General features: G+C 49.1%; 1 protein-coding gene across 2 annotated transcripts in view; it reads left to right on the top strand.

The window, feature by feature from the left end:
• Positions 1-15,696, top strand: part of OTOF (otoferlin) — a 98,828-nt gene that overhangs the window by 51,093 nt on the left and 32,039 nt on the right. For both annotated transcript variants that reach the window (XM_084791721.1, XM_084791720.1), the window contains exons 6-9: positions 6,243-6,316; positions 7,996-8,122; positions 8,530-8,584; positions 14,841-14,972. In XM_084791721.1, the coding sequence (XP_084647847.1) occupies positions 6,243-6,316; positions 7,996-8,122; positions 8,530-8,584; positions 14,841-14,972 (388 nt within the window). The remainder of the gene's footprint in view (positions 1-6,242; positions 6,317-7,995; positions 8,123-8,529; positions 8,585-14,840; positions 14,973-15,696) is intronic.

Raw genomic sequence — 15,696 nt, forward strand, 5'->3', positions numbered from 1 at the left:
CTGACCCTGATAGGCATGTCTGCATATGTTAAGATCCCGGGTAACTTGGAGCCTTATCCACTGTGTTGCCCAAGTCATCCTGGGTTCTAGTCATGCTTGTAATAACTGCACAAGTAATAACCCTGACCACAGGGCAACAGAAGCAACACACTGTGTGCGGAGAGCGCCACACAGAGAAATGGAGAGAGAGAGAGAGAGAGAGAGAGAGAGAGAGAGAGAGAGAGAGAGAGGACTCTGAGTCCCAGCATGGATAAGAGGCCATGGGGATGTTGAGCTGGGGACCTTTCTTGGTGAGAAGGCTCATGGCTCTAGGTTTCTCTGTGGCCACTCAGATGTCAAAGGCTTACCTAGGAGGCACAAGCTGTGTATCTCCTCTCCCCCAGGCTCTGTCTGATATCACAAGGCTTCCCGACCCCTCCATCCCCCGAGTCTGCCGGACTGGCTTGATCCCTGTGGCTGTAGCTGGGGTAGACTGGCCTCACAATGTCATGAGGACACGCTGTCTCCCTTACCCTCCCCCCATCTTGTTTCTTGCTGTCCTACCACCAGATGAAATTAAGCCAACTAGGATGTAATATTATTTTAATGTGTGCGGGAATGGGGAATGGAATCTCTAAGATGCGATTAAGCAAATTGAAACTCTTTAGCCTGAGAAAAGAATAATGTGAGAAGAGCCTGCGGATCATGACAATTGTGCTGCCAAAACCGGTTGCTTTCCACTTGTGCCGCAGGGTGATCAGAGGAAATGGATGTAAGATGTAGCAGAGAAAACGTAAGATTTGACCCAGGAAAGAACAAGTGCTCCCCATGAGTATGAGGGACTGTGTGGCTAGCTGCCATGGGGAGATGGGAAAAATCTATCCTCATGATACTGTTTGCTGGAGCTTTGCAAATGAATTGGCAACCAGAAAGAAAAGGCGATCCAGATCCGCAGGTACTCCTAGGTTGGGAGGAGCACAGACTCTCTGGTACAAGAGTGCTACATGTACAAAGTGGCCAAATGGAGACGGGGTGGTCCCCCTATAAGGGTCCGTCTGTGCCAGAGATGTAACTTAGTAGTAAAGCCCTTGCCTAGCATGTGTGAGGTCCTGGGATTAATTTTCCAGCTCTAAAAAATATAAATTAGGGGCTGGAGAGATGGCTCCAGAGCAGTGGTTGCTCTTCCAGAGGTCCAGGTTCAAGTCTCAACACCCACACTCAGCTCACACTGTCTGAACTCCAGTTCCAGGGGACCCAACACCCTCACACAGACATACACACAGGCAAAACACCAATGCAATAAAAATAAATAATTGTAAAAATAATAAAGAATAAATCAATACATACATACATACATACATACATACATACATACATACATACACACACACAAAAATTTTTAAGTCAGTTTATCCTTCACTCATGCAGGAAGCTATTCAAAACTAACTGAAATTCAACACAGTTTCAAATACATTTACGATTATACAACTACCTGTGACTTCGGGGACAGGTGGCATCTGTCCATATCTGAGCAGTCAGGAGAAGGAAGCAGGAAAATCAGAAGTTCAAGGCCATTCTCAGCTTCCTATTGAATTAGAGGCCAACCTGGTTGAATGGAGAACCTGTTTTTAAAGTGCAATTAAAAGGCCCATGAGACAGCTCAGCAAGTAAGGGTTCTTAGAGTGAAGTGTATGGACCTGCATTGGATCCCCAGAATCCACATGGTAGGAAGAAAGCGCCAACTTCTGAATGTTGTCCTGACTTCCACAAGTGCACCATGGTAGAGCAAGGAAGGAAAAGGAAATTATGCACCCAGGGCATGGAAAATAAAAGAGATGAGCCCATTTGGAGGCAGTCGGGAAATAGGCGCTCAGATTAGAAAATCTGCATATGTAAACAACGCAGAGAAGCACTGTAGACACCCCCCCCCTCCTCTCGTCAACAGGTCATGTATCCTGACCACCCGCAGCATGAGCTTTGACATTTCCAGTTGAAGGTACTTGGGGAGTAGAAACCCCAGCTGGACGGCGAGTAGTTCAGTCTGTAGGTCATTTACAAGCACGCCTTCTAAGTCACAGCGCCCAGAATAATTCATAGAGCAAATCAAGGAAGCACTCGGGCCGCTGGATGGCCCTCGGTGAATGCCACCCCCAGGCCATAATGAAAAGGCAGCTTCCACCTCTTAGCCTTGTGAGCCTTGTGAGCGTTGACAGCTGTAGTGACAGACTTCTAACCTGAGCCGCGGAACAAGGTGAGGGAATTGCTGGGTACATAAAGGAAGACGTTACAGTGAACACACTGACTTTAAAACCTTCACTCTAGAGAACTGTCAGTCTAGATACACCATTCTGACCCCGACGGCCACTGGAAGTAAGTGTGACCTCTACCTCTACCTCCCCTACACTCCTGATTGTCAAGATTTTGTTTGTTTGTTTGTATTTTTAATGGGTGTATGGTTTCTTGTTGGTGTTTTGGTTTTGATTCATCACGTTTGTTTGTTTGTTTGTTTTGTGTGTGTGTGTGTGTGCACGTGCCATGGCATTCATATGAACTCAGAGGACAACTTGTGGTCCTCCGGTCTCTCCTTCCACCATGTGGGTCCCAGGGATTGAACTGGGATTTTCAGGCTTGGCAGCAAGCACTTTGACCCACTGTGCCAGCTCGCCAGCTCTCTGTTGTCATCGTTTGTCCATTTTATAAGATAGGTCTCAGGCAGCGCCAGCAATTGCAGGTGAGGTTATGGCCCAAGGGCCAGAGTCATTTGTAGAATGGAGTGTCACTTAGAAAAGAGTCCCCTGGTGAAAGTGTCCATTCTCACATTTCTCAAGCACACTGTGCCCAGAGTGCGGACTCACTTGGTTGAAGGTTTCTCTCCACAGAGCTGATTACTGGCTTTGCGTCTGTGCCTGGCTCTCACTCCGTCCTACCTTCTGTGATCGTAAAACCCCACTAGAAGAGATACAGAATTATAAGTATTAAGATAAAAACCTAAGCCACAAGTTAATTCTTAATATTAGTTGGCAATCTTTAAGGTGCCCTGATTAAATTAACTTTATTTTTAAAGTTGCCCTTTGCCCTTTGCCCTTTGCCCTTTGCCTGGAGCGTACTGCTTCCCAGGGACTAGCACAGTAGAAAGGGTGTTTTCAATAGTGAGTTCCTGGTGCATCAATTGGTAAATCACCATGGGCAGCAGTAGCAATGACACCACTCTGCTGCCTACAGCGCAGACCAACCAAAGCACAGGGCAGAAGGTACCACAGGCATAGAGCCTGGATGGTGGAGATGGTTTCCCTTGCTGCACATCCGCACTTCTCATCAATAAGCAAGCACCATTTTTGAGACATCCCCAGGCACATGGTACTGTTTGTTAACAAGCCTGCTTGCTTCAGTGGTCACATGATGCAGCCTTAGGAGGAGGGTTTTCTTCTTTGAATTGTTTCAGGGTACAGTAGAGGTGATTGGTTTTAAGTATGGCCATTAAAATCTCAATTTGTACTCCCCCAAATGTTCATTTCAAAAACTAAAGTGGTGTTTTAATTAAAGGACCATAACTGTCCAAGGTCTTGATCTTACGTAGCTATATGGGACCAGCTTTAGAAAGCCATGCGGTCCTTCTGGGCTTCTGGCAGCAGCCCAGATTCCAGATGCAGATGCACAGCAGCTGGCTTCTCTAGTCAAGGCCTCCTCTGATCCTCTGACATTCAGATCAGCCATTTCTGAACCTTTCCCCCCCAGGGGTGGGGAGACTGTGGCTAGAGCCGGCAACCATGGCGATGGCACTGTACGGCTCACACACACACAGGACTAAGGCTCTAGGAAAAGCCAAGCACAGCTTGTACAAAAACAAACACTGGGCGTCTTGGGTCATCCAGCAGAGAAGCCATAGGACAGTGAGACTGGGCAGAAAGGAAGCCCAAGGCTGTGACAGGGTGACACAACTGTGGAGACAGAGCGGGCGCCCATGTGAGCCACTCTTCCTGAGGGCAGGACTGTTGAAGGAATGCAGCTGGCACCCTACCCTTTAAGCCACTTGTTGAGAAAGGCCCCCCAGGATGCTCCAGGCTAAGCCAGGCAGGATGGCCCCTCTCTCACCTGCAGACAGTCCATTCTAATGACCACACTGATCTGCTTGATGACGCGTCACCGGCAATTTAACGTTCACCACAGTCTCTTCCAAAATATGCTGAGGCTCGGGTCACTTTTGAACGAGGGACTCTTTCTAAATGACATCCCTTCCTGCAGAGGAAGCTGGTACCTGAGCCAAAGCCACAGCTGGAATTGCCTGCTGCCTTTCCCCCAGTGTTCTTTTTTGTCACATGCTCACAGAGGTCCTGATCATGCAGGCAGTGCAGCCAGGACAGCGGGGTCCCTGCAGGCCTAGGGGACATGAACGTCAGGCCTCAGTCTCAATTGCTCCACTTCCTGTGGGACTCTGAGATGGTTTTTCTCCTCTCGGAGCTTCAAGTCTTCACTGGTTGAACGAAGAGATAGATATTCGTGTGTTTCACACGGGCTAGCAGGGTACAACGAGCAAACACGAGGAAAGCCATTAGCCCACAATTGCCGTTCAAAAGTTGTCATCTCTTGTTGGCCATTCCATATAGTGCGTGTGTGTGTGAGTGTGTGTGTGTGTGTGTAAGTGTGTGTAATTTGCCTCAGTAAACAGAGTAAAGAGCAATTGAGAAAGGCATCTGTTGCCAATCTCTGACCTCCACATGTACATGCACACCTGTGTACCCACATGAATGCAGACATGCATATACACATGCACACCACACACTACAAAAAAAAAAAAAAAGACATTACCAGTTGAGAGACTAGATAACAACAAAGAGACTTGAACCAAATAATAATAATAACTCCAAAGACAGCAGCTTCTTTTATAGAGTCCCTTTCTACATTTTAAGCCCATAAGTACCAGGGACAGCAGACAAAGCAGGGTCACCAGCCTCTTTCACCTGTTCCCAGGTTATCAATGAGCATAGCTTTGAGTTGCCGCCACATGAAAGGAGTGGTCCCTGTCCACCCATCCATCACAGGATACAGACATGGCTCACTCTGTATCTGGGTTTAAGATGGGGCCAGCTTTGGACCATGAGACTGACACACAAACACCCCCCCGCCCCCCCCCCCTGCCATCCCAGGTAGAGGGCTTGAGGTTTCCAGGCCATCACAAGGATGGCTTTCCCCAACCTCACGCTGCACAGCTTGCAGAGCAAGGATCTGGGCATCCCCAATCCCACTCCCCAAGCTTCTGCAAGCAGAGGCTGGTCCGAAGTCCGTGGGCTCTTCTAGAAGCAGGTTAGGAGTGGGCCTGTACCTACCCCCACAGGAGCCTGCAGCATGGCAGCCACACCCAGGAGGAGGAGAATGGGAAACACAGGGAATCAGGTGTCCCTCTTAATGCAATATGCATGGGGTAATGGAATACCGCACTTACCCCCCACGGAGCCTACTCCTGGTCTCTCCTGGCTCTGGGGGACCTCGGGCTCTGCGGCAGGGACATCACTGAAGGGCTGCGGGGACCCTTGCCCCCTTCCCTTAGCCCCACTGACTGCAAGACCTTTTGCCTCAGCTCGCGGCCACACCACACCAGAGGAAGAGGTAGGAACCGCAGGGCCTGCCATGAGTTCTAAGGCCTAGCTAAGAGGTGGTGGTCTGTGACAGGAAGGCACAGGCAGAGAGCCAACCAGGATAACAGTCGGGCCCTTTTCACTGGGCACTGAAGAGACTCGGCTGGCACAGAGAGTAGACTAAGACAGAGCAAGTTCTGTGTTCCAAAGCCACCTGAGACCCGAATAGGTGGCATCCATGGCTCCCACCTCAGCCTCAGCCTCGGTCTTTTCCTCCCAGTCCCCCCCCCAGATCTGTTCTGATGCTGTCTCTGGGCACCTGGCCTCTTTTCCCGTTAGCTCTAGTGGGAGTGCGCAGACAGGAAGACAGCCGAGGGACCTTGCATATCTCAGCTCTGAGAAGACAGGGCCGAGGTCAGGCTGGAAAGCTCAAGATCCAGCCCCACTGCGGGGCCACTTCCCGGGGCTACTTCTCTGGTCAAGACAGTGCGGGGAGGAAGTGTCCTATGTCCTTGGGGGCTCACGGCCCCTAATTTGGAAGGTGTCTTGAGGAAAGTGGATGAAGGCTGCCGGGAACTCCACCTCCTTTCTCTCTGAGTTCCCCCAGGGACTGTCTTTTGTGGTTGTGCTTTTCCTGCGTCCATCTATCTTCCCCCACCCCCTCATTCTCGGGGGATCCCCCTTTTACAGAGCTGGAAGAAGTGTTTTCTCGGCCATGAAACTCGGCAAGACTCGGTCCCACAAAGAGGAGCCCCAAAGACAAGGTAGGCAACGTGGTCCTGCCCGCCATTCACACAACCGCAGCAGCCGCTTCTTTGAACTGTAACCATCATTTAAGCCCGCCCTAGACGGGAGCACAAGCCGCCCTCCATCCCCATTGGACACTCCCACAGCTTCTTGGGCAGGGCTTGGCCTCCCATTGGCTGGTCTGGAGGTTAGGGGAGGGACGCATAGGACAGAGCCTCGGCGGGGTGGATGAGCTCCTTGCCCCTTCCTTGACTATTTAACTTCACGTGACCCAGAGAACTGGTGAATTAAAAGAGAGTAGCAAGAAAGCGTGATGTGCCGCTCCTGACAGCTGCAGACCCACCTCGCAGAAAGGCCACAGGGCCTGAGGGCCGGGCCTGGCCTTTGGTGCTTTGCCTCTCTAAGGAGACTGGAAGGGCTGTTTAAAAGGAAGCAAGGAGGCTGGGCGTGGTGGCGCATGCCTTTAATCCTAGCACATGGGAGGCAGAGGCAGATACCTTGCTGTGAGTTCGAGGCCAGCCTGGTCTACAAAGAGAGTTCCAGGACAGCCAGGGCTCTTACACAGAGAAACCCTGTCTCAAAACACGCCCCACCCCTAAAATGAAAACAAACAAACAACAAGGCAGGAAGGACAGGTGAAAGATAAGGGGTACACGAAGCAGGGAGCTACATGCAGCCAGCATCAGGGCTCTCCTATGTGCCTGATTGGCCCTAAAACTCTCTCTTCCCAAGTCAGTTTTGGCTGCACTCTTCTGAAGGGTACAGGTTCCTGCTAAAACCCAAACCCCGACGCCTGGATGGCTTTTGCAAATCATGACTTGGTCCCACTGGACAATTCATACACAGGAAGGCATGTCTGAGCTCTGCATTCTAACTGTGGCTGTCATGGATAGCCTCAGCTTCCTATCCGTAGAACAATAATGCCCACATTGACAGCTCTTAGCTATGAGGGGGGAGGAGTATTTGTGTGTGTCTGTGTGTGTGTGTGTCTCTGTGTGTGTATCTCTATGTGTGTGTCTGTGTGTGTATATGTGCGTACATGTGTGTCTATGTGTGTGTATGTGTGTGTGTCTATGTGTATGGGTCTCTATATGTGTCTGTGTGTGTGTCTATGTGTGTGTCTCTGTGTGTGTGTGTCTGTGTGTGTCTCTCTGGGTATCTGTGTGTGTCTGTGTGCAAAGTATGTACTGTGACGTGAATCCAGTAGCCACTCTTGGTAAAAGTAGCCGTTATGATGAGATGTATGTAATAAGCTCAGGATGTTTTTTTTTTTTTACTTTTTTTTTTCACAAATTATATTCAGAGAATTAGAAAATAGAGTTAAATAAAAGAATTACATTCAGTTAAGATTACCAAAAAAAAAAAATAGACTAAATGTACTGGCCATTAAAATATTTTAAGAACTAACCTTAGAGCTTGGCATGACCATGCATCATACCTTTAATCCCAAGCCTCAGGAGACAGAGGCAGCTGGGTCTCTATGACTTTGAAGCTAACCTGGTCTACATAGAGAGGCTCAAGCTAGCCTGGGCTACATAGTGAGACCCTGTCTAAATAAATAAATAAGAGAGCAAGAGGTGTATGGACAGCAGCACTCTAAGCAAATGTCATCAAATCAACCTGAAGTTTGACCCTCCTTCCTCGAAGACAACCTCTAGCCCTGCATCCACCCACCTGCCCTTCCCTTCTCCGCCAGATGAGCCAGCAGTGCTGGAGATGGAGGATCTGGACCACCTAGCCATTCGGCTGGGGGATGGGCTGGATCCTGACTCAGTGTCTCTAGCCTCAGTCACCGCTCTCACCAGCAACGTCTCTAACAAACGGTGAGTGCACCAGAGGCCTGTGTCCCACCAGCCACCGCCACGCAGGCCAGGACGAACCTGCCAGGCTTGAGCAGCTTTTCCCCAGTGTCACCCTTTCTTACTGTCCTTCCATGTCCCCTCTGCTGTCTCTCTGCAGAGGCAAGAGTACAACAGGTCCTTGAGCTCCTGAGGGTGGAGGGACAGCACAGAGCTGGCCAGTCCACTGGTGACTCTGTTCACCCTGTGGCCAACTCCCTATCACTTCCACCTCTGCTTAGTCCTCTCGGTTGGTGCCAGTGAGGACATCTACCCCATCCCCCCCACCCCCAATTTTATTGGCAGAATTGAATGTTTGAAGACCACAGTTTTGTCCCTCTGACCTTTCCATTCCCTCACACCAACCTGACAGTTCATTCTTTCCTCCTCAGGTCTAAGCCAGACATTAAGATGGAGCCAAGTGCTGGGAGGCCCATGGATTACCAGGTAGGTGGACACCTAGATGTCTGGAGCTTACAGAGTCCGCTGGAGTGGGGTGCTCCAGCCAGGTGTGTGTGAGAGACTCAGATGTCCTAGAGAGTCACAGCTGAGCATAAAGGCACGGAAGTAGGCTTCTGTCTGGGAGGCATTCCTAAAGCATCAAGGCAGATACAAACCCAAAGAAGAGTTTGAAAGCTCTGTTTTCACTGCTCAAAGATCCTTGAAGATTCTGTGTACATTGTTGAAAATCCTAAGGAAAAGGAGACCTGGAAAAACAAAAAGAAACACACACACACACACACACACACACACACACACACACACACACGAGATGAGTTTTGAAGGATGTTGGATGTACTCTTGAATTGCTCCATCTTATTTTGTTTTATTTATTTATTTTTGTTTTTCCAAGGCAGGGTTTCTCTGTGTAGCCTTGTCTGTCCTGGACTCACTTTGTAGACCAGGCTGGCTTCGAACTCACAGAGATTCACCTGCCTCTGCCTCCCCAAGTGCTGAGGTTAAAGACGTGCGCCACCATGCCCGGCTTCCACCTTATTTTAGAGCTGGAAGTAACATCCATCTAGTTTTTCTTCTTTTTGTGTCTCTATATTTTCTTAGACTAGTAGTTCTCTCTTTCTAAAACTAAATTTAAAAGGCTCTGACCAGGAGGAGGGTTGTGCATGTAGCCACAGTCCAGGCAGAGTGGGAGCTGAGCGTTACTGGTGGCTGTCATCACAGGCCACGGTGACTTCCACTTTGCCCTCCCAGACCCGCAGTCTTGGATTTTCTCCCAGCCTGAGATCACAGCTGTATAGAGGGGCTCACAATAAACAGGTTTACAGGTCAGAATCACCCAACCCTTATGTATAAAGCAAAAGGAAAGACAAGAGAAGGTGTCTCTCAAGACAGGCCCAGGGGCTCACCACGGCTGCAGAGTCTTCCCTGCCAGTTTCCAGGACCCAGCTATAGGCCAGAAACTGTTGTGAGTTCAGCTTTGTTTCCAGTGCTCATTTCCAAAGCCCCACGCACACCACCTTTACGCACAGACAACCACACCTCACTGCCCTTTGGTCATGCTGGAAAGCACTAGATGGCATCCACTGAAAACCATGCCTGGTCGATTGTATTGCCCAAGGATTCACTTCAACTCTCTTAGTGCTTGCTTTGGTTTATTTCCATCCAGTAACCATTTTCCCTGGTATTAAAGCACACACATACACACACACACACACACACACACACACACACACACACAGCCCCAAGTAGTGTCACATGGTGCAAAACCTTAGACAACCTTAAGTCCTTGAGTCCTGTGGAGGTTTTGCTAATGCTGCCCACCCCCTTGACCTATCAAAACCCACACACAATGTCCTGAGGTATTAGGGGATTTCTCCCAGAGACTGAAACCCCAGGGGGGATTGCTTCTGTGTGCTGAGACTGGGGAGATCCCAGACAGCCTACTCAGACACCATGCCACTGGCCTGCTGTGCAAAAGCGCGCAAAACTATTGTTAATGCAATTTGTTTAAAAAGGCTTGTTAGAAACCAGGTGCTGTGCTAGGAGTTGAGTGTGCGTTCCATTGAGGCTGTGTCATTCTTGCAAGCATCCACACATAACGGTTACTGTGCTTTTACAGTAGGAACTGACCCAAGAGTTACGGGGCCACGGGTCTCGGGTAAATCAAGGCTGGAGGCGGCATTGAGAGCCACCTCTTCAGTTGTTCCCTTTTGGTCCCTTGGTTACTTAGCTCAACACTTCTTCCTCCTCCCAAACTGCTCCCTGCCAGGGACTTTTATGTCCCAGGTCAGATATTTCTCCCTCCGAAGTCTTTTAAACCTTCTATGTGGAACCAGTGGCCCCGCCCCGTTTCACCTGGCAGCACTGTGCGGACGAGGCCCATTCACACAGCTCACCTGCATGTGTTTATCCACTGCGCAAGAGGGAGCGAGGAGGATTCAAATGCAAAATATTTTCTCTTCCAATAAATAAGAGGCACAAACCAACAAAACCAACAGCGACTTCTCTCCTTTGGAGCACTTGGCTTTAAAAATGCAGAAAGAGCACACGGCACTGAGAGAGGAGCGGGGAGCCTAACGGAACTCAGGTCCAGGTGTGGTCCTGAGAGCCAGACGGATTGTGAAGGTTGGAGACCAAGGGAAGGCGGCCTGTGGGAGGAGAGTCCGGTGTGCCGGAGACTGTGAATAATTTAAAACAGGTGGAACATTAAATTCTCTCTTGGTTGTTGGGTGCTTTAAAGGGGATAAGCCACTGTCGCCCCTCTGGGAACGTGCGCTTTGCCCCGCAGAGCAGGCAGCTCTCCTTGGAGCATACTCATGAGCCTAGAATCTGTCCCCTGGTCTCTCTTCCTGATGCTAAGTCTTAACGTGTCACAAACAGATGTCCAGGTCTGACCCAGGCCCTCAGCCTCTGCGGTGCTTCTGCATACCTTCTCCTTGGCCTCTGTGTCTTCGTATTGCCGTCCACGCTACCCTCCGTGTCACCCTGAGTGATCTGCCTATCTGGTCATGTCATACCTCTGGCCCTGGGGACAAGGGGTGATGAAGAGTGCTCTAGAACAGCAGTTCAAGGGGTGTGTGGCATCTCTGTCACCTGTCCCCTCTAGCTTCCCCTGACATTTGTTTTGTTTTGTTTTGTTTTGTTTTGTTTGAGGCAGGGTTTCTCTGTGTAGCCTTGTCTGTCCTAGACTCACTTTGTAGATCAGGCTGGCCTCGAACTCACAGAGATCTGCCTCCCTCTGCCTCCCTGAGTGCTAGGATTACAAGTGTGTGCCACTGCGCCCAGCTCCCCTGACATTCTTGATGCATGCATGAACAGAAGTCCCCCAAAGCAGGTCACAAGGCACCATGATTCTTGGGGTCCTTCAAGACATTTAAGTAGATTTTTTTTCACCCAGCATTCTTCCTCATGATAGCTTTGAAGAGGACTCTTGGGAATCCTAGCCCTCACCTCAACAGCTGAAGGTGTCAGCTGGTCACACGGTCCTACTTGTGGTTGCCTCTGCTCTCTGTTTTTTTCCTTCTGAAAAACCCATGTGTGAGATGAAAGTTTCTTTGCTTTCCTGCAAATTTTCACTGGCGCTGTGGTTTCTGTTTTCTCAACATTCGGATAACTGGATGGTCCATCCTCTTCTGCCAACTACAGAAAATGACCAAATTCTTACTTTTAATTTCAAGTGTCACACGCACTCACACGAGTGCGCGCGCATACAAAGGTTTATAAGTTAAGGAGATGGCTCAGTTATTAAAAGCACTGGCCGCTCTTCTTCCAGAGGACCCGGGTTCAATTCCCAGCACCCACATGGCAGCTCACAACTGCTTGTAACTCCAGCTCTGAGTGATCTGACACCCTCACACAGAGGTACATGCAGGCAAAACAGCAGTACACATCAAATAAAATAAATAAAAGTTTAAAAATGGTTTCTGAAAGCTAAAACTCTAAGCACTACTGTGCAAAGACTATTTTAGAAGGGCTTGTGGTGTCTTTTCACAGTAAACGTCTTGGCTAAGTTAATTAGCCCCATTTCCTTCTCGGTTCCCTGAAGAAATGGTGACTGTTGAGACTTGTCGTTGTTGTTGCTGTGGTGGTGGTAGTGGTGGTGGTGGTGGTTGTTATTCTCTTTTCATATGTATCTTTTTCTTTTTTTTCTGGTTTTCTTTTTTTTCTTAAATATTTTTACATATATATTTACATTATTACACATATATACAATAAACTACCTACAGCAAGAACCACGAAACAATCAGGAATTATATAAATGTTATAGTAATAATGTTTTGGCTATCTGTATTTGGCAGCCTTGAAGAAAACATCTTTCTTATCTTGGTGAGTCTAAAATTCTGAATGTAAATCAGCATCTATCACATCTTGTCATTATCAACGTAAAACAGCTATCTAGAACTAAAAACATCTTAAGCCCTAAACAACTAAGCTTCATTGTAAAACTAAACTATCTGGTCTTCAACCCCCATCAGAGACCTGAGAAGGAATAAAACTGACTATCTGAGCATACAAGGAGTACAGGTTAGCAGCTTCCCAAGTGAGAAGATGACAGAGACAGTTTAACTACCTGAGCAGTCACCCAACACTCTCTATACCGCTGGGGCATCCTCTTGAGCCTTCTGGCCCAGTGTATCCAGCAGACATATTTAAAACCATTGAGACTCTTTCAAACGTGTATGCTGGGCGTTCAGACCTCAGCCCTTTGGCCTCCCATGTCCCAGAATAGAAGCGGCTGTTCACACGGTTCCAGCGCTCCGTCAGCGCGTACTCGCTTCTGCATTTCTGTGCTTTCTTGGCAGTGGTCTTACTGCTGTCAGGGCTTCTATTTCCTAGCATCATTTCTGATGTGTGGATTTTTCTTGGTCTTCAAGCTATTTATAAGACCTTGAGGAGCACAGTGGATGGTAATTTTAGTAAGGATTCTTTTTATCTAAAAGGGGAAAATAATTCTCCTGAGTAAAATCATATTTAGAAGGCGCATCAAAGCGTAACAACTGAAGTGCCAGAGACCCAGATGAGCGACACGAACAGCTGCTCTTACAGTCAAATTAGCTAGTGGAAAGTGCTGACAGCAGACAGGAGGCCTTGGGTTAAGATGCAAGTTCCAGCATCCTGTGGGGCGACCTGAAGCATCCCACCGACCCCGCCTCTTTGAGAGATGACCCCTTACGAGAGAAGTAGCTTCTGTCTGAGAGGCCGCTTGTGCCGCTGGCTCTCGGCTGGTGGAGTTTTCACTGGTGTGATGGTCCCAAGTGTACGTCATTTCATCTAACCCTCACTAGCTAGGGTCTCGGCTTGGAGCTGAGAATAGGCAGCTTGGCGAGCCCACAGGATCCCCCACAGCCATCCCTGGCACAGTTCCAAGACCAGCAAGCCAAAATCTGTACCTGTTTGTATTTTGCCATGGCCTCCTAATGGGGGCTGACCCCGCCAAATCCAAGGCAGGAGCTAATGGCTTGACATGAAGACTCAGGAAAAATGACAGTTGCATCAAAAATCACACTCCTTCTTCCCCGTTCCCCCTCTTCCCTTCCTTTCCCCCCATTTCCCCTCCCTTTCCTGTCCTTCTCCCCTCTCATTTTATATATATACTTATAGTTTTCAGTTTTATATATGTACATATAAATACATCTTTCCACATATATGTATCTTTATATACATCCTTTAGCTATGCATATCTTTATATGTATGTGCATATAAAGATATAATGTGTCTTTTATGTATATTCTAAGCTAAAATACATATGCACTAGTTTAAAATCTATAAGCCAGTACTCATTTATAGTAAGATCCCTGAAGAGTAGGAGTTTATCCCAAACTCATCCCTGCCTGACCCCCAACAGGTGTCCCTAAATATTTATTGACAGAATTGACAGCTGGAACAGCATTTCCCAAGGCAGAAGATCCCAGGGAGCCAGAGGCCACAGAAGGGCACAGTAAAATGAACACAACGTTCCGTAAGCAGGCCAGAAAGTTAGGCTCTGGCAACGCAAAGAAATTCACCAAAGGGAGAGAGGCCTGGGACATGGGAAAGTGCCCAGCTGCCAGAAAGCCAAGGGATGTTAGAGGCTGGCAGCATAAACAGGAAACCCTGGACAGGACCCAAAGCAAGTTCAGGAAGACTCGAGCAGCTCGGCCCGTTTCTGAGGGTGGGAAACTGGTGGCACAGGCTTGGCAGCCTTCCCCCAGCAGAGCTATGACCTTGGGGAGAACTTCGAACCCAAGCATCAACTAGAATTTTTTAGGAGATGCACAACTTTTTAACATTATGACACCATGTTGTCATCTTCTAAGTTCATAAAGAATCACTCAATCAAGTTACAACAAGGAGTCATGTTTTAGAATTCATCTACTGTGTGCATCGTGCCTCGTTCGTGGCTGTCCTTGGCTGCCTGTGGTGGCCTGGGCACGCCTGACTAGCTTTAGGAAACGTTCTATTGGACCTGTCTTCCCTATGGGTGAGATTGATTGATCAGGAGTGTGGTCTGAGCACCAGGATCTGACAGCTTCTCCCTTGAGTGATTCTGTAACACTGACCTAGGGGTCACCAGCTGCCCCCTCCAAACACACACACACATCTCTATCAGTGTAGGTATCCCAGGATCACCCAGCAAATCAGGGGCCACAGTCAACATGGAGCCCGGGGTCTTACTCCAAGCCAGGCTGGCCCCATGCTGTGGTAAGACTAGATTCTAGGATGGCTGCAGTTCTCCATGGAGCCCCTTTCTCTCTCCCTCCTGCAGGTCAGCATCACAGTGATCGAGGCTCGGCAGCTGGTGGGCCTGAACATGGACCCCGTGGTGTGCGTGGAGGTGGGCGACGACAAAAAGTACACGTCGATGAAGGAGTCCACAAACTGTCCTTACTACAATGAGGTCAGTGTCCCCGTGACTCAAGGTAGGCAAGGGGCTTCCTGACATGGGAACAGCTGGGAATTGGGAGGACAGAACCACCAGCCCCAAGGTCTTGGCCTGCCCTTTTACAGCCCAGCACATCGCGTGCCACAACCCCTGTACCTGTAGTATGGACCTCAGTCTAGCCCCTGCCATGCAAATCACGTGATAGGCCAACCATGCAGCTGCTGGCAATGCCTGTGAACCACTCGTAGCAGCCACTGATGCTCTCCAGGTCTGAACCCGAGGGTAGGGCAGCTCACACCAGCCCAGTCCAGGTGCTGCATAGGTGGAGACTGTTGCCCACTGTGCATGCGGGGACACTGACACTCCAGGACCTTGCTGGTCAGTTTGAGGGTATCTGCCCTCTCTACTAAGCTGCCTTCTTGGTCTCTGGAGGCTGTAACAGGCTTCCCTCTCAAACACAACCTTGACTTCTGGCTCTGAGAAAGAAAATGACTGCCACTCTTTCCACTTGAGACCACACCCCACACCGGGGGTAGGGGGCTAGGGGGGCGGGTAAGTAACCTCAGAGACCTAATAGTTTGATCTCACCATCTTACAGAAGAGACAACTGAGGCCTCAGGTCAGGGAGAGCCTTCCCACTGCTCCCGGGGAGCTGTTGATGGGATAAGGCCCACATTGGCTACCGGGCTCTAGAGGGCAGCCCATGATGATTGGCCCTTCTGTGATTAACCAGCCCTTC

The sequence above is a fragment of the Acomys minous genome (genome assembly GCF_964271855.1).
Source record: "Acomys minous genome assembly, chromosome: 8".
NCBI lineage: Eukaryota > Metazoa > Chordata > Mammalia > Rodentia > Muridae > Acomys > Acomys minous.